Here is a 22,240-nt window from a genome sequence, read left to right on the forward strand (position 1 = left end):
GTACCTAAAAATACGCACGACTAACCATGCTCTGCGTCTAGAAGGATGCTTCATAACCTTATATAAGGTAGGTAGTCAAGTATATATATAGGCCTTAAGATAGCTCGTATCCTTAGAGAAGTTCTATTGTCTAATATGGACTTCAAAACCGGTTCAGGGGGTGTATTAGGAGTTATTGAAGCTGGAGTAGTAACTGACAAAAGTTGGCTTGCAGGTCAGAGGTATGTATCTACTGTTCCTCCATAGCATCTATTAAGCATGCCTATCTAAGGTTAGGTTAGGTCGTTTTCTCTATTGGTATCTATGGTAATAGTAATGGAATCGTTGGTGATAAGTCACTCCTTATAAGCTGCAACTTCTGTTTGTGTTGGAAACGAAGCACCATATATTTCATCATCGAAAAACCACACCACTCGAGAAAGTAATACTGGCATTTTTCATTTGAGCGTAGTATATCAGGGCCTACATGATATACTATCTAAGTACGATCTTGACCAATAATCTTCCGTTGGTACTCTTTGTATTATGTCTTTCCACTCAACCTTTGCTAGCAACGCAAAGTAAGTAGAAGAATGCATGGTATCATCTGAATAGCCCTGTCGGACAACCGACCAACCAACGGATCAAAATAACTGCCAAAATAAAAAAGAACAACCGGCCAATATTGATGATAAATACACGCATAAGATGTCCGTAACTAAATGGTTGGCAACTCCGCCGCTAGAAAAATATAATTTTCAAAACTGCCACCCTTTGTCCTAGCTCTAATATTTTTATAAGCACCGAACGTTTCGAAAGTAAATAGTTGATTTATACACGGGAGGTTCGAATTCAAAGGCGAAAGTGATTAAAATGCAGCAGACTTCTTACGGCGCTCAAACATCCGAGAGAACCCACTACCCTTGTTTTCGTTCTGGATGGGATGCGACATCAAAGGTTGAGGTGGCGGCTCCGAATCGCGTAGGAAACTAGCAAGATCTGATGTAGGTGTATTGGCGGAAACGGCGTCTCGTGCTTCGAACTTCTTCATCGGAACACGGCCTGCTAGGTTACTAGGAGCGGTTGGTGGCGGCCCGGGCTCGCTCCCAAATTTCTCGACTGAGGTTGGGAGAACAATAGGTGTGTAACCTTTGCTGGTACCACTCCGACTACTTAGAGATCTTGATTCGCCAAGTCCCCTCGGGTTCGAGGCTAATTTGATAGAGCTTCCGCCTGATCTCAGACGTGCGATCAGATTTGGCGCACTGGATTTCTTCTTCGGGATAGCAACTGGTTCTGACATTGGCTCAGGGGGAGGCGGGTAGCTGTTAAGGAAATCGATTAAGCTTTCTTCCTTCTTTGGTTTCGGTTGGGGCATTGTATCCAAGTATTCATCTTCCTCGTCGCTAAAGTCAATGGCATAAGGGTCACGAACTCGTCGCTGTGTCCGCTTTGGCGTCATATCGTCGTCGTCAAAATTATTACCGGAGTATTGTTGTACCTTATTTGCCTTGCTCAAGAGTGCGCTTTGAGAATTCATTGATGACGGTGCTGACGCCTCCGTAACATTCGTCGATGCCTCGGAATTTCGAATGTTCGGAATTACTGCATCGATCGCCTTGCCTCCTACCGCGCCCGCCATTTGCAATTGGTCCGAATCCATCGTGCTGCGGAAAGGAGCTATATGGCGGGGAATTCGAGGGTTATTTCCGTTGCTGTTAGGCGGCCCCTGCCGAATAAAATCAATGAGATCCGAGCTTTCGCTGTTGTGATTAACAGTAGCATCCCGAGCCTGGAGGTGCGGTCGGTTACTCGAATGGGCCTGTCGGATGTCAATGCTTGCGCTCTTTTTCACATGAGTCGGTCCCTTGGAAGCCCGGACGGTTGATAACGAAGGAGTATGCCCTCTGGTACGCTGAACGTTACGTTCAGTAGGAGGACCTGTTGATCGAATGAAATCGGCAAAGTCTTGCAAAGACTCCCGAGGGATTCGTGCCTCCCTCGCTTGGGGAGCTCTACCCGATCGGCTTTTCGGTGGGCCAGCATTGGGCACGCCTATGATCGCTTCGGAGAATTTCCCAGCAAAAGGAATATCCGTGGGAGGATTGGAACTCAAAGGATGGATACCTGGACTAATTTTCTTCGTAATCGATGCGGCCCTCTTAATAGATGAAGATCGCGAGCGCTCATGCTTGTTGTCTTCGTTTCTCTGAAACCTGTTCGTTTTAGGGCTTCCGGTATGCTGTGACGAAGTAGACTATTGCACTGTGTTAAATATCGCCGTATAGCGGGTAGATGGAAGACTTACGTCAATATCGCGCATGTTTTCAGGTGTGAGGGTATACTGCAGGGTGTCCTGGCTGTGGATTAACTGTTCGAAATCGCGCGCTCTGTCCTCAGCATAATGCACAGGTTTGAATTTAGTTGACGTGGATGAAGGCGAGTCACTTGGTAGAGGGCGTGGCATCTTCTGTGATTCCGGCGTACCACGTCGAGCGGATGTATTAGACGTAGTATCGTTAGAGCCCGATCGTCCGTAAACGGGTCGACTTGTACTCCTCTCAGGTAATGTCGGCATCGGTGGGTTCCTCGATGATTTCGAAGAAACCACAGGTTTTTCATCCGGAGGCGCCTCCGATCCGGAACTACTCAGGATAGTCACTCTAGTAGTGGGCGCTGCGAGTTCATATACTTCTTGTGAATGAACACTTCTTAAAGGACTAGGATTTCGGGCAGGTTGGACGGTCGTAGAATTGGTCTCTTGGGGATCTTCGAATGACCGCTGAAGAATAACGGCATGCCTGTTTGTAGGCCGTGCTTCTGAGTCCTTTTCCTCAGCAATAGGAGGGGTGGACATTCTACGAGCCACCGCGGCGGGATCTTGGAAATCCATAGAACTCGCTTGCGAACCAGCCGTCGGGCTACGAGGGCTCTGCACCTCAATAATCCGTACCGACTGAATGCTATTAGTCCTTACAGGCATAAGAGTAGGTTTTCCGGAATCTGATGTAGAAGGAGATGAACTCCTTCCTCCAATAGAGATTCTTGATGATGTCAATATCTCAGGCTCTTCGGTAAATTCATCGATTTCGTCCTCTTCAATTTCGCTCAGTCGGGTAATGCTGCTGGCTCTCGTCGATATCACAGGTGTAGAATCGTTTGTGGCAACAGGAATCAGTCCGTCTGACATCGCCTTTTGTTCCGCTATCTGGGAAGGCTCTTCATTCCCATTAGCATTGACATCTATAACCTCCTTAGAAGAAACATTATCTTCTGCCTCAGTTGTGGGTTTCTCGGCCGAATTTTCCTCATCCTTGCCTATATCTTTGGCAGGCTGGGCCTCGTTTAGAGGACTAGAGGCAGCAGAGCGTTGTCGCAAGCTTCTCCGAGGAGGAGGAAGAGATCGAGGGCGTCGATTTGACGCACTTGTCAGCGAAGCCCGAAGAGCCGCTAACTTATTCTTCGTTGACGAAGAGAAAAGGATAAGACTCTTCGGCCGGCGAACGCTATCACTATCTTCTTCCTCGCTTTCCTCCTCATGGCTATAGACTGACTCGATATCGCTATCCGGCAGAGGTACATCAGCTGGGTTTACTTCCGAAATTAACCGCTGGCTGACTTCATCACCAGCCGTCTCGCTATCTTGCTCTTCCTGTACTTCGAGCGCAGGGTCGGAATCTTTACGTGTTTGAAACGACTGTGCGTGGTCTGTGGCAAGGCTTCCACGCCGCTGGTTAGGTACTCCCGAGATGCTCGAAGAACTACGCGAAAAGGGACGAGAATAGTTAGGCTCTATCGGCGACCGAATCCTCTTCTTCCAAGACCGCCAAAGTCGACCGAGGGTCCGATCCAACGCAACACGCTCCATATCCAACTCCCCGACAATAATACGTTCAAACAGTCCGCCAGGTGATCGCGTGCCTTCTTTCAGCTCTTTCTCATGTTTGACACGTAACCGGTTGAAAGCCGACTGTCCTGCTATGACGAGAACCTGCTCACCCATAAATTCAAGAATCGAGGTCAAGAAAATAGCAACTGCAGGTGATACAACTTCAGAGAGAATCTCATCCGACTCGCCTCTAAGATGTTCCTGTTCCATATAGTACTCTTCATCCTCCTCTTCCATATCACCAAGGGATGAATAAACCATACAACGTAGCCTCGTTCTTTTCCAAACTAGCTCCACGTCCCAATCGGCAGGGGTTGCAGTGCTCGGAGACTGCACCAAGTCTTCAACTTCACCACCACCCAGATACTCTCGAAGCTCCTCTTCGGCATTGTTGATGGCATCTTTGGCAAGTTTCGGCTTCAAAACTTCGCTAACAGCCGGTCGCAAAGCTGATAAGGAGGTGGATTTGGCGACGGAAATTATGTTGAATAAAAGTTGATCGACGAAGTTGTTAGCGAGCTGGAGAGCGCCCGGTGAGACCAACGCAGTTTCTTGCGAAGGCTCGATTCCCATCTGATCATACCATGTCTCAGAATGGCTGTCATGATCATTAGTAACTATCTGCGAAGCAGCAGATGCAGCTATAAAGACCGCTTCGGGCGATACGGAGAGAGGGGGAGACATGAGGTTGTGGCTAGCTGTGGATGGTCTGTCACTCGATATGCTCTGGGTTCTGGAATGAACGTGTCGCGACGAGTTTGTGACAGCGGTTGAGGAAGAGCTCGACATGGTGGAGTTGTTTGCTAGGAAGGTCTCAATTGGGACGTCCGTAGTAACAGCAGACCCCAGAAGGTCGCCCTGACTGGGGTATGGCAACAGATTGAAATGAATATCTGCAGACGACAAGTCTGCAGAGTAGGCCCAAGCGGCTTGAGAGCAATATTCGAATTATCGAGTGGTAGAAGCTATAATAGTTAAAGACATTAACGATGAGCTCTAAAGAAGAAGAAAAAAAAGATAGTTTAGGAAAGAATGCACTGAAACTGTAGTCGAAGAGGAAGTACGAAGATCATTACTAGGAAGAAATAGAATGAATGGCAGCTCAGCTCATAAGTGAAACATTCCATAGGGAGACTGGGGAAACCAAGCACGTCGAGATTCGGGTAAAAGATATGGAGTCATGTTACAAAGGGGAAACTAGATCTAGCTTGAGACTTTGCTTTGCTCATGAGTCAAGTATCGCAGCAAGACATTTTGGGTAGCTAGGCATGAAACGAAAAGGAAACGAATGGGAGAATCTTAGGTGAGACCCTAGATCGTCAATGTGATGGTGATGATGACATGTGATGTGATGAGAATCAGCGTAATCAGTTAGGATGAACAAGTTAATTTGGTGGACCACTTGGCCAGAAGAACTAATAATTCCCCAGCAAAGAGTAGTCAATTCTTTGTGCTGGTGCTTTCTCCCCCTATTTTGTGAAAACCCTCCGCAAAAAATAGAAGAGCATGAGGCTTCAGAGATGAGTTTAGCCCCTGCCGACAAGGGGGTTAAGATATGGTAGTGAAAAGAGCAGATCAAGTAGATAGATGGCACTACCAGATCTTTCAATATCCAGGTACCCGTAAAAGCCTCCGATGAAATAACAGTTGAAAAGAAGAAGAAGCAAAATAATAATTGGCAGACGTAGAATCGGCCAACGTACCCTAGTTTTGATTTGATCAAAGAAAGAAGTAAAAAGCACCGCCGGGGACTTGGAGATTTTATTCCGGTTTTCTTCGCGTAGAAGTATAAGTAATAGGAGATGTAGAAGTAGAAGTGAGCCCGTTCTAATCTGTTAGGATGTCATATTCATTATTCATTGCGGTTGCAACGGCAGGAAGAATAACAAAGATCGGGGTTTAGCTGTCCAATATGGTCAATATGGCCAATTATCAAGATATCGAGAGATGCAGACTGGAGGAAAGAAACGGACGGATGTTGGAGAAAGGAAAACATGGGCGGAAGAGAGAAATATTAGCCAGACAGATGCAACAAAAAATGGTGTTCTACTTTTAGCTTGCCGGCAACGCGCCAGCGTAGGAATTGATACATTTGAAGTAACACTGGAGCTTTTTGCGACTGCGACTTCCAGTACAAGCTACCGTGTATGGATGAATAGCAGGGTATATCCCACCTTGAAGAAGTACGGATACTACCTACCCTTGTCTACCCTTGTCTACCCTTGCTTTTTATTATCCACAATTCATTACCTACATAGGCTAGACTAAGCGTAGGCCGGCTTTGTTAAAACTTAGTTCGTACCGACAGTAGCACATCGCTGTATGTCACTGCACATCGCCCCATATAAGCTGGGGGCTACGAGAACATACATTACACTTAATAAAGCTAATTTACAGCTGCGAGTTACCTGATTTCCTTAACCCGAGCTAAACTCGGATAAGTTTAGTTTTGACCCCTGTCAATGTTTGAATCTGTTTGCATGCAGCTCGCTCCGGGGGAGTCGAAGAAGAAAAATTAGAGTAAGTACCTAGGTAGAGATAGATATATGCACCCCTGAGCTAGGGTCTGAATCTTTTAAATACAGATGTAGCATTGAGGAATTCTAGGTCCCCGTAATGCGCAACAGAATGCGCATTTTACATTAATCCTCAGGCTTTCTCTTAATAACATGAAATATATTCAATTTCTACATCATCAACTATTAATATATCATATTTATAAATGTGAATATAAATACGGACACAAATCAAGTAAATCCGGTTATAGAGGTAAAGTACCTAAGGAAAGGAGGAGGTGGATATGCCCTTGTAAAGTTTGTGAAAAGAGGTGTTATATTGTACCGACGTTTCAGAAGCTGAACCTCGGAGATTTATTCTGTAAACGTGGTGCAGGTAGCACATCCACAAATTGTTTCTCCTCCGCTCCGATAGGGAAGGACTTTGCTTCAACTTCTTTATATAAGGTTAGTATATATATATACCTCCTATATAAGTCGCTCTTGGATCAGACAAGGTATCACGTCACAACTTATTATTATAAGTTGCAAAGTTTCTATAACAGGTATCTACCTCTTATACCAAAGAGATAGAGAAAAGGCCGTCCGTTAATAGTCTTTTTAGAGCCAGGCACCAGCAGCCCGAAAATAAGGATGGCGATAAGAGGGGCTGGACCCCTGAGGGTGGTGGACGAACAGAAACACGCAGAATTTGGTATTACTATTCGAGGGACGGCGCAACCCACAGGTGGAGGCCGTTGATCTCGTGGGAAGTGGGCTGGCGGGTTGAAGCTACGTTCATGCAATGCATCTCTGGCAATATTATAAAAGAGTTGGGCCTATGCAAATCCGGTTGGTAATTCCGAACTAATGTTGCGATAAGTGACAAGGTCCGAGCAAGATGCTAACTGTTTACGAAATATTATCTTGCAGAACTAATAATTAATACATGCATAATAAGTCGGCCGCGCCGTTGCTTAACCGATAAGCGTCAATCAAAATCTCAAGTTGGGTACCATACCTCATTATGAACTTCGTAGTGGTCACCCTGATTTACTACCTTAGGTTAGGTACTGACCTACTACACAATAGTACGATTGTATCTCGGTATGAGTGAGATATGCCCAATAACATCACGCTAGGGTAATAGGTATGAGAGCCGCATCAAAAGTCTATGTATGCCAATAGGGTACCTATCGTACATACGCAGAATAAGGTGCATACATGTCTACCTGGACCTAAAGTAGGTTTTTTTTTCCAGTGCATATTCCCGATGGCACAGCCAAGAATCTTTGATAATGGAGGGCACAGGGCGGGGGCTGTAGAATATAACCCTTGCCTCTATTCTCGACTGATATCCGAGTTTTCTGACGACGGCAGTTATCCTGTTCAACAGTTGTATTAGTGTTGCAATACATACCTAGACTAACTACAGAGTATGTAGGTATGGTAAGCTCCTGGCTCAGTCTAAAGTGGTGTAGGATGTAGGATTTCGATGCTGGTCCGGGTTTTCAAGAATGTCTCTTAAACGCAGACCCGAAGCTTACTGGCCGGAACTTGGCTGCAACCTATCTGATGTACATAAAGACACTGCAGCCGACCATACACCAACTACGATATATTTACTATGTATATCCACCGCGTGCAAACGGTTTGCCGATCTGGAATGAGGAGAAGGATCCTCTTTTGGAATCCTTCACCGCAAAGATACCTCACGCATTTAATCGAAAAAAAGTAAAAAATAAAGTGACGAGTCGCATACTTTCAGTCCGGCTCGATGGATACGTGCTGCTGTTTATTGAAACATCAGACGCCTGCCGCCCATATCCACTCGTACATTAGATACCGATTTTGAAGCATTGGAAGTGCGCAGTAATAAGATCTTCCTGTTAGAGCCCACGCGTTACCACACTTTGAAATTGTATTATATTACTTTTTCAATACTACCTAATGCACAGGATCTGCGTCATTTCGTTATAAAAAATATAAAATAAATATAAAATAAAGAAAAAAGGTGTGGCACCGTAAGATTTAAAGCGCATGACCACCGAATGATCCAGGTTGTGTACAGGTATTTATTTTTTTTACTCATTACCTTAAAGGTTCTACTCTACATAGTACGTTAGGTTAGGTACTTTCTCACAGTATCTTCTTAACCCCATCTTCGGACGGGAGGGCGTTTTATTACAGCTTATCATTCTTAATCCTTCCAAGCCACTGTAATGCACTTTGCCACAAATACCGGCGGATGCTTACTGCATTGGAGTGTGTAAGTGGTGCACATACTGGTAGGTAAAGAAGGTGTGCTGCCAACTGTTATGAGTCGGGGGAAATCCAAGATATCAACTATCCTCCACAACCGCGTAAGATCTATGATAGCTGCGCCCTACTGATCTGCATGTTATTCCTAGTGTCGATCCCAACTGCGGTGAACCAATTTCTTACATGTCTTGCACATGATGATACGTAGCCTCCCTTGACCTCATCGGCGGGAGAGTTAGATATTGCGCTTTAGTTAAACAGGATGCCGAATTTTTAAGGGAATAACACCAATAACTATTATAAATGCCGCAGCCCGCTGTCCGAATAAAGCCCTGATACGGGCACGCTTCTCAAGAAGCCGGTCCGGGCGCTTACGCATGCTTCCTACCGATCCGACCGATCCGCTCCGGGGAATGCACATTTACCGGCCAATGAGTGGAGTGTATATGCCACTCTCTAAAAGACTATCATCCTTTCGGGGCTTACGCTTATTAGGTAGACACGGTCTCCATTCCCACGAATCTAGTGACCGAAGCTTCTTGTCACTTTATCCCGAGATATTCCTATCTAGGTATTTAGTCACAAACGCATATTACCATAGGGTCTCTACAGTTTAAAACCAGTACTATCAAAAACTAACCTCGTTGAACTAACATAGAATTCCACTCAAGCACCATCGGTCAATCAGCCAATTAATGGATGGTACTAATACTAGCTCCATACTCCCTACTGCGAGGGAGCCTCGTGGCATGATAGATTAACATACCGCTCTGTACCTAACGAGACAAGTGTCGCTAACGGAAAGGCGCCTGAGATGAGATGTTTGCTTACAATCAGGTAGATACCTAATCCTGGCACCTGGTACGCCCGGCTACCGCCTCAACTTTGTCCAAGCTTAGACGAGAGCTAATTTTTAGTGCGCCATATACTTGGAACCTAGGGCTGGAATATCGTAAGGCTTTCGTTGGTTCCCGCCTGGGATTTAAAGTAGGAAGTAGGGTAGGTATATATAAATCACAGTCATACACATATAATGTTCTCTAAGCCAAGCGAGACAACGATCCCAAGTTCAACGCAGTGCCTGCTGACCCAAAGGGATACACAGGCAGGCTATGTAGGTAACCATAATGATGACTCTCCGGGCTACCGCGCAATTAGGTAGGCTACCCTCAACTGCAGCCTCCCGACAGCCAACGGCCTCATGTAAGTGCTGTGTGACGTTGGACCATCATCTCCACCACCTGACCGTCTCACTCCACATCTTCCGAAACAATAAGGTGATTATTCCCTCGGCGGGTGTAGGTTGGTATCTTAGAAAGAAATAGAAAGAAAAAAAAAGGCAGCGCCGGGCTAGGTTAGGTAGGTAGGTACCAACCACGCACTACAGCATCCTTCCATGCATCTTCGACGCAAGCCGGCTCCGAGCATAGGCTACTACTCCACGTACTATGTACGATTCCTCGTAGCGGAGATATGGTTCTGCGGGTAGCCATATTATTGCCTACCAGCCTGCCTACCTACCTCGCCCGACATAGCCCACCTCGTGGTAGTCTGTTGTCGGGTCCTCCTCCTCGCATTTTGGGAAGTTCTCGTGGATCTGCCTTAGGTAGGACATAACCGCAGTGCTACGGTGGGTAGGTAGTCGAAAAGTCGGTAGCATTAGGTGGCGACATTTCTTTAAAAAGAAGCTTATTATTAACATGTACTTCCCCAGTTTCTCATCTTCGCTTTCTATTTTGGGGGCGGTTTAAGAAACCTAGACTCCTAGGCTGGGGTACCATGAGTAAACTTGAGGAGACTTCCATATGGAGACTTGGGGGCTGCCAATCCTATTATGTACTTATGCGCGTAATTGACGTAGTAAGTACCGTTATTGGCTCCTGAATGGGTACACGTCATTGGTCTGCTCGAAACTTCGGAGTGGCTCCTGCGGCTGAATGCCTATTTCATGCATAAGTGTATATACCTTAGGTACCTTAGTTCAGATAATCCTCATCAATAGGTATATACCTCTCGAGGTCGCGTCGTTGAGTATGTCCTCTGCCACAAATTAGCTTGGTACTACCTACCTTGAGATCAGCAAATTGGGACTGAAGAATGCCACAAAGCTTACTTTAATAACGCAGTGTAAGGAAAGCCTGTATAACTATATGTCTGCCTCCCTTATTGCTAACCCTCCAGCTGTATTCTCACTGTATGCAGATCTTAGTATTGTGCAACTACATCAAAGTTAGGATTGCAAAGGCACCATACTAACTGCCATATTTATGAGAGGCTTAGTGAGCGAAGAGCTAAATATATTTTTAAATTGCAATGGTATATCTTTGCTACCTTACCTAGATACCTACCTACTAGCATATGAGCTATGTATTTGAGTAGAATATTGGGAATTTCACCGCCGTGGCAAGTAGGCTGATATATCTGAAGCTCTAGCCCATTCAGCCCGAGAATGCCCCTGGAACACAACATTGATTGACAGCCAACGAGTATGGATAAAGTTTTATCCTATCTCTATTAGGAAAGCATGCGGCTTGCCGTAATGGTTTGCGTGGGAAGGTTTTCTCTCGAAGCTCCGGGTTGACTTTTACCGCCAGACTCTACTTCAGTAGCGGTGACACCATTGAAGTACCTAAAGCTTTCTTGGGCCTTCTTAGGAGGCTTAGAGGAAGTTGAATTCGAAGTCAAAGGCGTAGTTCCGATTTCGTTAACTGAAGGTTGGTAGGTAATATGCAGATCAAAAGGCCAATTTCATTGCGGTGCCCTTACGATGTTTTAATACAATTCTACGCTCAGCTTCTTTTAGGCGTCTGAGTAACACTGAGATCATGGTCTAACTACCGCGAGTTACGGAGTATATATGCTAGTCAGAAATTATGCAGCTCTCTAATTCGGTAGTTGGGTTAAGTCACGTCTTTGTGGGTTGGACCAAGCCTCATATATATTCAGAGTACTGTTAGCCCCCCCTAATTACAAGACAGTACTATGCCTACGTACTGGCTCAAACCAGCTGAAGTTGAGAGCAGTTCAGGTATTGCTCAACTGTATGTTATGTCTATTTGTCTATGTCATGTAAAAAGTTCAGGCTCCAGCGTCGTGTGCTTAGAGGCGATCGGCGAGCCATCGTAGAACTTCGCCATATCCCTGCCTCTCGACCACGGAACACATGAAAAGCCTAACGTCCTCGCGTAAGGGATTGTTAAGGCCAAGCCGGGCACGAAGTTCGACATCCGATACGGCATTTTCATCATCGATCTTGTTACCTAGTACCAGGAAAGCAACATCGGCTAACTCCTTTTTTGCAAAGAGGGCCCATAGCTCAGCTCTGGCTTCGTCGAAGCGCTCAGGATCTGCAGCATCGACAACAAACACAATGCCGCCAACCTCCCGTAAATGGTCTTCCCAGAGGCTCCTGGCTTGTTGGTGATCGCCGAGGTCAAACGTGGTACAAAGCGCGTTATCGATTTTGAGCTCTTCTGAAGTTGGGCGCCCAGTAGGATCCAATGCCCCGAGCTCGTCAGTTATCAACCTATATAACAGCGTTGACTTACCAGAGTTGTCGAGCCCAAGCAGCAACAGCTTGGCTCGCTTGTCCAAAAGGCCAAGCGAGATCAAGGTGGCATGTATTAAATTAATGAAATACATGGCATCGTTAGAAGTGTTTCGGTAATATCTGGAATCGAAATTTGAAGGAGAAAAGGAGCTAGATAAAGCCTTTGTGGTTTGGAGGCCATATGAGCGCTTTGAAGTAATTGGGTAACGCATCATCTTATAATTGATAATACATAGGGATAACAATGCCTTTGTTTAGCCGGTGAAAGATTTTACGATCTAATGTTGGGAAAGATAAGTTATATTTGACCACAACTGCACTTGAAAGGTTTTGGAGGTAATGTGGTAAAACTCCTCTGTTGTAACTTCGCACCTAATGTGAATCTCATAGTTCAAAAATCTCTATGTTGCATAGAATAGCGAAACGCTTAGATTATTAAAATTGTATAAGATGGCGACTATATTGAAAATTAACCCTGGAAACGCAGGTTACGTATAATTCGTTGTACCTGATACGCTTCCCTTTGCCGATACACGCTAGTTGAACGACATGGCTTCAACATCGACCCGACCGCACGAAGTACTTTACGGAGTCTTGGCTCTACCTACCCTGGGTCGACTATTTCGAGTCGATACGTACGCTAAGGGGGTTAGCATTATGTACACTGATACTTTACCAAGAGCTGGTAACACCACTGTTCCACTGGGCACTAATGGCCTGGAAATCCGAAATGGTCGTCTCTATTTTACACACTTGACAGATTAGAACCTAAACCAGTAGAGCTATACCTACTTCCCACAGTAACATCTACACTACCTAATACTGAGAATTAAATAGCTACTAGTTGTACTAGTAGGTACCTGCTCCGTATGAAAGCTTGCACAGGGAACGCTCGAAACAAGACTTTGATATATTAAAAGGAGTGAAAGCTAGCACAAAAGTTCTAAGCAAAGTCCCGACTACTATGTAAGTTGTGAGCTAGCCAAAGGCTGGCTCAGTGGGTGCACCTAGGGCTACCCCTGCAATGACCGTGATGTCCTCTGAGGCACGTAACATTAAGAGAGCGGCGAATAGGGGGAGTTTGATATGCCCTACTCCACTGGAGCATGTCGCATGAAACCCCATCAAACACTGACCCTCCCTTCCAAAAGCCATCAATTTTTATTTAAAAGAAATCCTGCCACGACGAAGTCCAGTCTTCACAATGCCATTCCCGTAGACCAAACGGCCAGAATGATGACATGGGCGGAAGTACGATGTTTACTACAAAGGGGGTTAGCTTTGATATGACAGAAGGAAACATCTGGGGGATTGAGATGGTGGTGTTGTGTTAGATAGAACGAGAGTTACGTACCTCCTTAGGGTTTTGGGCATCGTAGACGGCCTGGCATAGCCCAGGCATGTTGTCGTGAGTGGAGAGTTTGTCCAGAAGGACTTTTCCACCAGCGCTGATGCTGATGTAGGCTATGTGACCCTCGACCGACTTGGACCTGTCCATGATGATAAGATTGAATCGACTATCAGCCTTGCGAAGGGCGTCTCGAATTCTAAGTTTAATAATAATGTAGAGTTAGCTAAACATTTAGATATTTCTAAGGTTACTGAAGGTAAGTATTTAAATTCGGGTCTTGTATATAATAAAGTTTATCGATTTAAACCGATACAAGATTAGAAATAGTTTTTTTTTTTAGCTGAATATGGAAGTGTTGTGTTAATGTGTATATTAACAAGTATAATATTTTTAGGTGGGTATTTAATTTTAGACTTTATTTATTTATTAACTTATTTGGATTATATTATTTGAGAAATTTTCTTTATAGATTGATTACTTGTTTTAGATTATCTAATAGAAGATATAATGAATACACCAGCTTTAGAAGGATTGATTTATGGTTTTAGCTTAGGATTGAAAAGTTCTATCATGATATTTAGCTTCATCTGGGCTAGGGCGTCATTTCCAAGAATACGTTTCGATCAATTAATGTCCTTTTGTTGAACGGTCGTGTTAGGATGACAGTGGACCAGTCCCCAGATTTCATCGCCGTTGAAGGTAAGGACACATTGCTTTGTGTGGCCCTCAACGGAATGGTCCTTGGGGTCTAGCCAGACTCTGGTGCTCATGATGAAAGTTTTTGCTGGAGTGTAGAGTAGATATGTGATGTTGATAATGGGTGATGATAGCAATTCAAGGCGATGCTGAATGTTTATGGTCCAAATTATTGTTGCGTGGAGGGTGGTTTGGTTTATGGTATATATATATAATGAGGAGAACAACGGGAGATGGTACTCCTATACGGATAGGGGGAAAAATGATAGGCAGAAGGTAGAAAAGGATGATCTTCGGATTGTCATTCTCGGAGATGCTCTCGCCTTTGATCATCTGTGGCGTTATACTCGGCGTTTGATATTAGGTACAGTTCAGCTCGCCGTCTAGCCATGCAACATTCCTAGCGGGTACCTGATAGCTATGAAACAAAGCATCTATGACATTGAGGATCTATACGCCGTGGACACATACCTATCTGATCGGACATGAAGGCTTTTGAGGCTGGAAGACTCTAATACCATTGGCTGTATATCATAATACGTCTGGCGGTGTAAAAAGGGCAGATAGGTAATCTTAGCCAGATTGGACACGTCGTCGTAACGCTGTTACGCCCGCGAATTTAGAACGTGACTTCCGGCGGAGAAGAGTTGTGACCAGTCAGTAAAAAAAGAAATTCGTTGGTGAAACATACGCCGTCGGTTCCCGCAAATGGTATTTGTGGCGGTCTCTCCATCCGCTGAAATGCGCCTCACGGATGCAAGTAAGTTAAATCAACTGCGCATGACGCGGTCAGCCTCCGGCCACCGAGTCATACAGGCATAACAGTCCGGTAGAAGAATTTCAGAGGTTAGATTACCCGATCACACATAGAAGCATCAAACCAATTAATTACCTTCCTTTACGAAGTTGCAACTGCTGTTGGGCTGAGATAGAATACCAGGTATGTTTATGAAAAATTTAAACAAATCATGAGAAGCTTTATTATTTTTTATACTATAGCTATAGCTATTGACTTAACTAATAGCGGTCAAGCCCTGTGTGAAGACGGGAATGTCTCCCAAGGCGGCCTACTCAGTATCTACTAGGATCCTAAGTTCTAATAGCTACTGTGTCTCCGCAAGGGCCTCGACATGCGTCTACCTAACATTAGAAGTCAACAATAACCTCAACGCAACGCATACGAGGACATACGAATCATACAAGCTAGTAATGCTTATAACCACAGAAAGTCCTGATATAGCCCTATAGCGGGGAAAGTCACAAACAAAATCATACATGACCAATGAGGCGTAAGCAAGCGAATGTATCTCGAACAACCCTTATCGCCTACGCAATGGAATAGAAAGCGGATCGTCCCTTAGTGAACACTTCGACTGATCTGGAATTTTTATACACATGGAACTGACGAGGATCGGGTCACAAAGTTACTCTGGAAAGCTAGTCACCCGGTTAGCCCTTGTTGGGACGGAATATATCATTCAGGGGCTAAACCACTAGCCAGTCATATTGATAGTCGAAGACATGATAGCCTACCTACCTTAAGATGACCGACCATGTATAACCTTTACTTTTAAACCGAAGTAGGTAAATGCGTCTTATAAACGTTTGGGGTCGTTTCCTGACGTCTTAATAGCCTGTTTCTTAATGCTCTTTATCGAGTTAAGGGATCATCTAAGCACAAAGAGTGCACTCTGAGCTTCTGGGGTTTCCTCACGAAGACTCTTTATTCGCCCTCCCTTATATCTACCTTACCTAAGCTATCTGTTATGTTGAACGAAAGATAAGTCTACCTAGGTAGATATGGTGCGCGGGGAAACAAAGGCATACTATTCCCTCGATCTCCTCGCGAACAAAGCGCTCTCTATCTACCCTTGAATTGTATCCGGGGACCAGAAACCTTACAGCTTCAACATTTTCACTCCCAATTGTTTACGACTTTCTGACCTTGAAAGTATCATATTGACAGCTGCTTCAGGTAACAAAGATGCATTCATACTAAAATGCTTCCTATTCTTTTTTGTTCTTTTTTTTAACCCGATCTCGGCTCCGAGGAAGATGGGCGGGTCACGAGCTCCCAATGCGGAGGAGATAGCTACTGTCTGTATTATCTTGCGTCTCTGGTCGCGGCGTATACAACAGGGCCGTATGCAACTTATAGTAAGCGATTGGTTTGCATTAGTCGCGTGGGTATGTTAGATATATACCTAGGTACACTAAATTGTGGTTTTAATTAGATGGCTAAACAGTTCAAGGTATTTTTCGTTGTAGCTGTTGTCTTTGGTTGCCTCTCAACTAGGTACGGATTGGGACGACATGTTATCTTTGCTTCTGACCCTCGTCTCCTCTCCATCGTAAGTCGTTCTCTTCGCGATCGTTTTCACCTACATCGAAATCTTACCCTGAAGTGTATACCTAAGTGCTTGCTAGCCTTCCTTGTCATGGAACTTCTATTAGTATCTAGATGAGCTGACAATGGCTAACCGTGTATGTCCGTTGGTAGACAAATCTCGTTTTCTAAGACCTATACGTCGTAGTTATTATTTTCCTCAAGCTTAGTATTCTCAGCTTATACAAGAGTATATTTGAGTGCTCGTTGTGGTTTAATCGGACAATATGGGTGGTTAGAGCACTCCTGATCGAGATGGCAATACAGTTTCTTCTCACAATTAATCTTGAATGTATACCCATTGCTCGATTATGGGACCCTGCTGTGCCTGCAAGGTGTCTAAACTCTGCCGTAGCCGGACGAGCGGGCTATATTCAAACTATCATTAGTGATATTATCATAATAAACATGCCTATTCCACTTATACGGAAACTGCAAATAAGCAAGCGGAGCAAATGGGGATTAATTTTCGCATTCGGAGCGGGTGGCAGGTTAGTTAAACCGCTCCTCCATTCCGCATCACTCTGCTTATTCTAATCATATCACAGCTCCTGTATAGTGTGTCTTGCTCAACTCAAGTTTTTTGGAAGCTTAAGTAGGACAATAGATGGCACCTGTAAGCTTACCAGTCAAGCGATCTCCTAAACTAGATATTAATGATACTCATCGCTATAGGGGATCTAATGAATCTTAATTATCTGGGTACTGTCGAATGTATGACAGGATTTGTTGCAACTTCTGTTGCTGTGTACGGCCCTCTCTACCAACGCATCTTTAGACACTCTGAGCCTTCTAGCCAAGGGTGTTCATTGGTATAAAATTAGTCTCGAGGCAACGATGCGGCCATTGTGTGTTCTGATGTCGACGTAGCATCTATCGCGCCCAAGCTCGGGTATTAAACCTTTGCCAATTGCGGCCAGATCTGCATTATACCCAAGCGCATCTACGCGCACGAATCGATCTATGACGAATTACTCGCTGCGCTTATTAACTTCGAGAAAAATCCCAGATGCAAATTGAGGATGAGCTCGCGATCGGTCTGCTATCTAACAAGCCTCAATACGAGCATGTCAAGCAGCTGCTTGCGGACGTCGAAGCGAACAAGCTCACCGTAGCCGCCGGAAGCACGAAACCTCTTGCAGATCAGAAGGGGCCTTTCTTATCACCAACGATTATTGATAATCCGCCGGATGACTCGAGAGTTGTTGTCGAAGAAGCATTCGGTAAGTTATCACTTGATACAATATGCCTACCTACCTATCTTAGATACATACCTGCCTCCGTGGCAGACAAATAGGGGCAACCACAGACTGGCATACTTTAGGCCTGATGATCCCAGTATTGAAGTGGTCCGAGGAATCAGATGCCATCGAAATGGTCGACAATACCAAATACGGTCTTGGTGCCTCAGTGTGGTCGAGGGCCGACCGGATTGCTCGCCAGCTCGAAGCGGGGATGGTGTTTATCAACACGCACGGAGAAGCGGACCCGCTCATCCCGGGAGGAGGATTTAAGGAGAGTGGAATTGGCGTCTAGTACGGCGTAGAGGGTCTGAAGTGCTATGGCGATGTGCAGACTATATACAGAAGGTTAAGCAAATAAGTACATGAGCAGCTTATAAACTATCAATATAGTTACAACAATATGTCTGCGTTAGTTAGGCACACTTCGAGTTGCATTGATATCCCATGTTTGTACTCAAAGTCCACGTCAGAGGCTATAGCTTTTACAAATATAGGTACCTATGCAAATCAACTCTTCTTCAAAACATCGCGTTACTAACCGCGAGCCAGAAGATCCAGTCGAGAAGGGAATAAAAATAGGTAAAACGGTACTCATATATACCTATATAATTCGATTAAATACTCCGAACCAAGTCGCCGACGCTTCATCGCGACGAACCATATATGCTATAATACTTATTTATAGGCAGTTACCTGACCCTTAATATCATGACTTTGCACAATATGCCTCTCTTTCTCTCTTCACAATACGTCGTAAAAAAACAAAAACAAAAACAAAACCTAACCTCACTTCCCAATCTTAGATACGCAACCTAATGGAACTGATCCTCGGTAACGCCCTTACCCATAGCCGCCGTACTGCTCACGCCGCCGGTGACCATCTTCTGCAGCTCGTCGACGTACGTGGCGCCGCTCCACTTCTGGTGCTTGACGACGTCGACGCCGCCCTCCATCTCGGGCTCCTGGACCAGCTCGCCGTAGGCCCGCATGCCCACCTCCGCGTACGCGCGCGCGAACCGGTCGCTGATCAGCGCCGTCGTGTGCAGCCCCGCCAGCGTGATGAACTGCCAGCAGTACCCCAGCTTCGCCAGCCGTCGGATGTACGTCTCCTGCTCGTCCCGCGGCATCGCGGCCTTCCAGTTGAAGGAGGGGGAGAGGTTGTACGCGAGTCTGTTTTGAAAGGGGAGGGCTGTTAGCTTTTTTGCTTATACTTTTGTGATATGTAGGTAGGTAGGTGAAGCGTGAGTTCGACAGAGGACTTAGGTGGTCGGGTGGGGGTTCGTGATTAGGGGCATAATAGAGGGCAAGGAATAAAAGAAAAACGAGAAAGAAAAAAGGGGGGGATCAACTTACTTCTGCTCCGGCCACACGGCGTGCACACCAGCCGCAAACTCCTCCGCCTGCTTGTAATCCGGGAGCTTGCTCTCCATCCAAATGGCGTCGCAGTACGGGGCGTACGCGACGGCGCGGTTGATAGCGCAATCGCAGCCTCCCTGGAGCCTGTAGTAGCCCTCCCTCGTCCGCGGCGCATCCCAGTCGAAGTACACGTCGACGCCGATGATGCCGTGGGCGATGGCGCGCGCCTCCGACAGGCTCTTGCCCCGGGCCTGCTCGAGGTACTTGGCGACGAGGTCCTCCTTGCCGGCGGGCAGCGAGGGCGCGGCGTTGATGGCGTCGACGACGGCCTCGTCGAACAGCCGCAGGTTGGCCTGCTTGAGCCACGCGTCCTCGATGGCCTGGAGCTCCTCGCCGATCTTGCCGGCGCGCTCGGCCGCCACCATCAGGTCGTTGAGCGGCTGCAGCTTTGGGTTCGTGCTCCCCAGGATGAACGCGTGGTCCCGCGGGTCGATGCTCGTCGTGATGAGCGTCGCCGCCTCCGCGTCCGTCCGCGCGATCACCACCAGGTCCGTGCCCATGATGTCCGCCTGCGCCCGGATCGCCACCAGCCGGTTGATGTGCTCGCTGATGGGCACCAGCACCTTGCCCGCCATGTGCCCGCACTTCTTCGTGCCCGGCGCTTGGTCTTCGATGTGGATCCCCGCGGCGCCCTGCTCGACGAACAGCTTCGTCAGCTTCATGACAGCTGTCAATCCGCCGTGGCCCGTGTCCGCGTCCGCAATGATGGGCCGTAAGTAGTCGATGTTCGCCAGCTTCGCTCGCTCAGCCTTAGGCACGCTTAGACGTTCTTGTCTTTGTTTGCGGTCGTGGAAGAGCTGTGCCATGAACAGGTGCTTGACTTTGTTCGGTACGGTGGTCTTTCACCTTATGTTAGCATACAAATCCGAGGCTAATCTACAGTGGTTAGGGGGGTCACAACTCACGTAAGGGTAATCTGCTAGATCCGGTCCAGGCTCATCGGTTGACGAGGCCGTTGACGATGATTGCCAACCTGAGACATAAACAGTATCTAGATATCTGGCCATCTGTGTGAGCATCGTAGGTTCTAAGCAGCCGTATGTGTAGCTGGCATCGCGATTCTTGAAGCGCTCCTCAAGGATGTTCCATAACTTCTTGGACTGTGCGTTGCTTGGATAGTCGATCTTAAGATGGCCTCTCTTAGAGACAATTTGCTCAGCTGTGAAAGGTCGCCGCGTGTATCTCCATCTCGGGTCGCTCCACCACTTCTTAACAGCCTCCACCTCTTGTAGGAAGAGTTCGTCCTCGATATTCGGGTCCACGGCCGTGTTGATCATGTTGTTTGACGCCATGATGGGCAAGATAGGTCAAGATAGGTCAAGTATACCACAACAGCAGTGTCCAGTAAGAACGTATAAATGTTAAAGACTCTATAATGTGATGTGCGGGCACTGAGGAACAAAGAGCTCTTCTTAAAGAGTCAATGTACGTGTATACTTGCTATGAAGCACGTGGTCTCGAAGATACAAGAACTAAAGCAGGGAGAAGGTTGTAGCAAGCTAGAAACGAACGATTAGGGGGCGGGGTTAATATTAAAGGAAGAAGAATTGATCAAGCTACATTCACGAGTAGGCGAAGCTACTTGTTATAATACACAACCTGGCACAGGATAGTCAATCTGATCCGAACTACAAAAGGGGCGTAATCGGCTTAGAACCATGACTCCTAAGGGTACCTCATGCTCGGCAGCAATCGGTCAAGCGGCTATGTATGATGATTCCGTCATAGGGTGACTCCAAGTAGTAACTCCCAACCAGCTAACGGTAACGGTAACGGCAACGGTAACGGCGGCGCCGTTCCATTGGCTGCTACTCAGCTCTCTTTGACCGGGGCGCCTCGGAACGAAGACAAAGCATTTGGGTTAGAGCTGGTCTTAGACGTGTACTATGTAAAAGAGAAGACAACTACGGGCTACAGGTTCTCGGTTTAAGGGACCAGAGGGCCCAGAAGGCATGTGGACGTGCGTCTGGTTTGCCGTGATTGGTCAAATTGCCGAAGATGGAGAGCGATCCAGGTCGATCTAGTGAGACGCGAACCCCAGTCCCCCGCAATGGGCGAGTCCTTGAACCGACCCCGGGTTTGGAGGGTTTGGGTTTTTGTAACATTTAGCATTTGATAGTGACGTTATCTACCTGGTAGGAGATAGTAATAGTTTCGATGAGAGCCATGAAATAGCATTAGATGGATAAATGACCAACATGAGAATATTTCCGGTTTACTCGACTTATTTTATTCATGAGAACTCTTATACCTCCTACCTTTTACATCAATAATAAGCTACAGATTTTTGTGTAGGATAGGTACGCAACGCTTCAAAGCAAGACACTAACATGTGAAGATCTATTGCATCCTAGGTATCGTCCCCAGACTCCTACCCTTTCCTGTTTCCCGTTTACACCCGGCCATATCTCCAGCCTCACCTTACCCCGGACCTCGGCTGCAGAAGCTTGCTTGAGTCTCGCATCGAGTTCGATTCCCTATGACTCCTAAACCTCACAGAGGATACACGTGAAAAAGAATAAAGTACCTGAACACCTACCCACCTAACCTAGGTATCTTATAGGATAAGGTACTTGTCTCCGTCGACTATTATTCCCAGCCATCTATCCAAATCCAAGTTCCTTACATGGATAGCTCGAGTAAGCTTGCTCCCTATAAAATCTAGATAATCACAAGCTCTCTAAAAATATAAACTCAAGAAGATCCGGTAAAAGCAAAGCTAACATTATACATACTTATCTAGGATCTACCTACCCGAATGGACTGGCCCCTTAAAAAAATACTAAAGGTCGGCCAAGCAACTTCATCAAACGATATACTCATCGTCAACTTCGTGTAGCGATACTAAGTAAAACCTGCGCATCTTTAAGATACTAACATCAAATCAGCATGCGCAATGCAACCTGTGCGTTTCTCTAACCCAGCCCAACCAATGCAAATCATGATCCGTGCCTGTCTGTAACCGGCGTAAC

General features: G+C 46.1%; 5 protein-coding genes across 5 annotated transcripts; 2 read left to right on the plus strand and 3 right to left on the minus strand.

Moving 5' to 3' along the window:
• Positions 1-636: 636 nt before the first annotated feature.
• On the minus strand, positions 637-4,950 carry F4812DRAFT_390278 (uncharacterized protein). Its single transcript, XM_047932113.1, has 2 exons — positions 2,288-4,950; positions 637-2,236 (listed from the first exon to the last, which is right to left on the minus strand). The coding sequence occupies exons 1-2, from the start codon at positions 4,655-4,657 to the stop codon at positions 848-850; spliced, it is 3,759 nt and encodes a 1,252-aa protein (XP_047790408.1). The 5' UTR covers positions 4,658-4,950; the 3' UTR covers positions 637-847.
• Positions 4,951-6,451: 1,501 nt separating this feature from the next.
• F4812DRAFT_428831 (uncharacterized protein) lies at positions 6,452-7,318 on the plus strand. The gene is made up of 2 exons (XM_047934221.1): positions 6,452-6,929; positions 6,989-7,318. Exons 1-2 carry the CDS (start codon positions 6,538-6,540, stop codon positions 7,221-7,223), a joined length of 627 nt encoding a protein of 208 aa, XP_047790409.1. The 5' UTR covers positions 6,452-6,537; the 3' UTR covers positions 7,224-7,318.
• Positions 7,319-11,724: 4,406 nt separating this feature from the next.
• F4812DRAFT_451165 (ARF/SAR superfamily) lies at positions 11,725-12,267 on the minus strand (the record flags this gene model as incomplete). The annotated part of the gene is made up of 1 exon (XM_047936170.1): positions 11,725-12,267. One exon carries the CDS (start codon positions 12,265-12,267, stop codon positions 11,725-11,727), a length of 543 nt encoding a protein of 180 aa, XP_047790410.1.
• Positions 12,268-17,617: 5,350 nt separating this feature from the next.
• F4812DRAFT_471341 (aldehyde dehydrogenase domain-containing protein) lies at positions 17,618-18,225 on the plus strand (the record flags this gene model as incomplete). Its single annotated transcript, XM_047939087.1, has 2 exons — positions 17,618-17,831; positions 17,933-18,225. The coding sequence occupies 2 exons, from the start codon at positions 17,618-17,620 to the stop codon at positions 18,142-18,144; spliced, it is 426 nt and encodes a 141-aa protein (XP_047790411.1). The 3' UTR covers positions 18,145-18,225.
• Positions 18,226-18,298: 73 nt separating this feature from the next.
• Positions 18,299-21,147, minus strand: F4812DRAFT_428843 (isocitrate lyase). Its single transcript, XM_047934223.1, has 3 exons — positions 20,174-21,147; positions 19,206-20,107; positions 18,299-19,022 (listed from the first exon to the last, which is right to left on the minus strand). The coding sequence occupies exons 1-3, from the start codon at positions 20,558-20,560 to the stop codon at positions 18,665-18,667; spliced, it is 1,647 nt and encodes a 548-aa protein (XP_047790412.1). The 5' UTR covers positions 20,561-21,147; the 3' UTR covers positions 18,299-18,664.
• Positions 21,148-22,240: the final 1,093 nt, after the last annotated feature.

Source organism: Daldinia caldariorum, assembly GCF_022478825.1.
Source record: "Daldinia caldariorum strain CBS 122874 unplaced genomic scaffold F4812scaffold_8, whole genome shotgun sequence".
NCBI classification, from domain to species: Eukaryota; Fungi; Ascomycota; class Sordariomycetes; order Xylariales; family Hypoxylaceae; genus Daldinia; species Daldinia caldariorum.

Coding starts and splice junctions, on each gene's coding strand:
- F4812DRAFT_428831 (XM_047934221.1), top strand. CDS start 6,538: ATGAAATATATTCAATTTCTACATCATCAACTATTAATATATCATATT. Junction 6,930..6,988: donor TTGCAAAGTTTCTATAACAG/GTATCTACCTCT, acceptor TAGTCTTTTTAG/AGCCAGGCACCAGCAGCCCG.
- F4812DRAFT_428843 (XM_047934223.1), bottom strand. CDS start 20,560: ATGGCGTCAAACAACATGATCAACACGGCCGTGGACCCGAATATCGAG. Junction 20,108..20,173: donor ATCTAGCAGATTACCCTTAC/GTGAGTTGTGAC, acceptor ATAAGGTGAAAG/ACCACCGTACCGAACAAAGT. Junction 19,023..19,205: donor GCCGTGTGGCCGGAGCAGAA/GTAAGTTGATCC, acceptor CTTTCAAAACAG/ACTCGCGTACAACCTCTCCC.
- F4812DRAFT_390278 (XM_047932113.1), bottom strand. CDS start 4,657: ATGTCGAGCTCTTCCTCAACCGCTGTCACAAACTCGTCGCGACACGTT. Junction 2,237..2,287: donor AAAACATGCGCGATATTGAC/GTAAGTCTTCCA, acceptor ACAGTGCAATAG/TCTACTTCGTCACAGCATAC.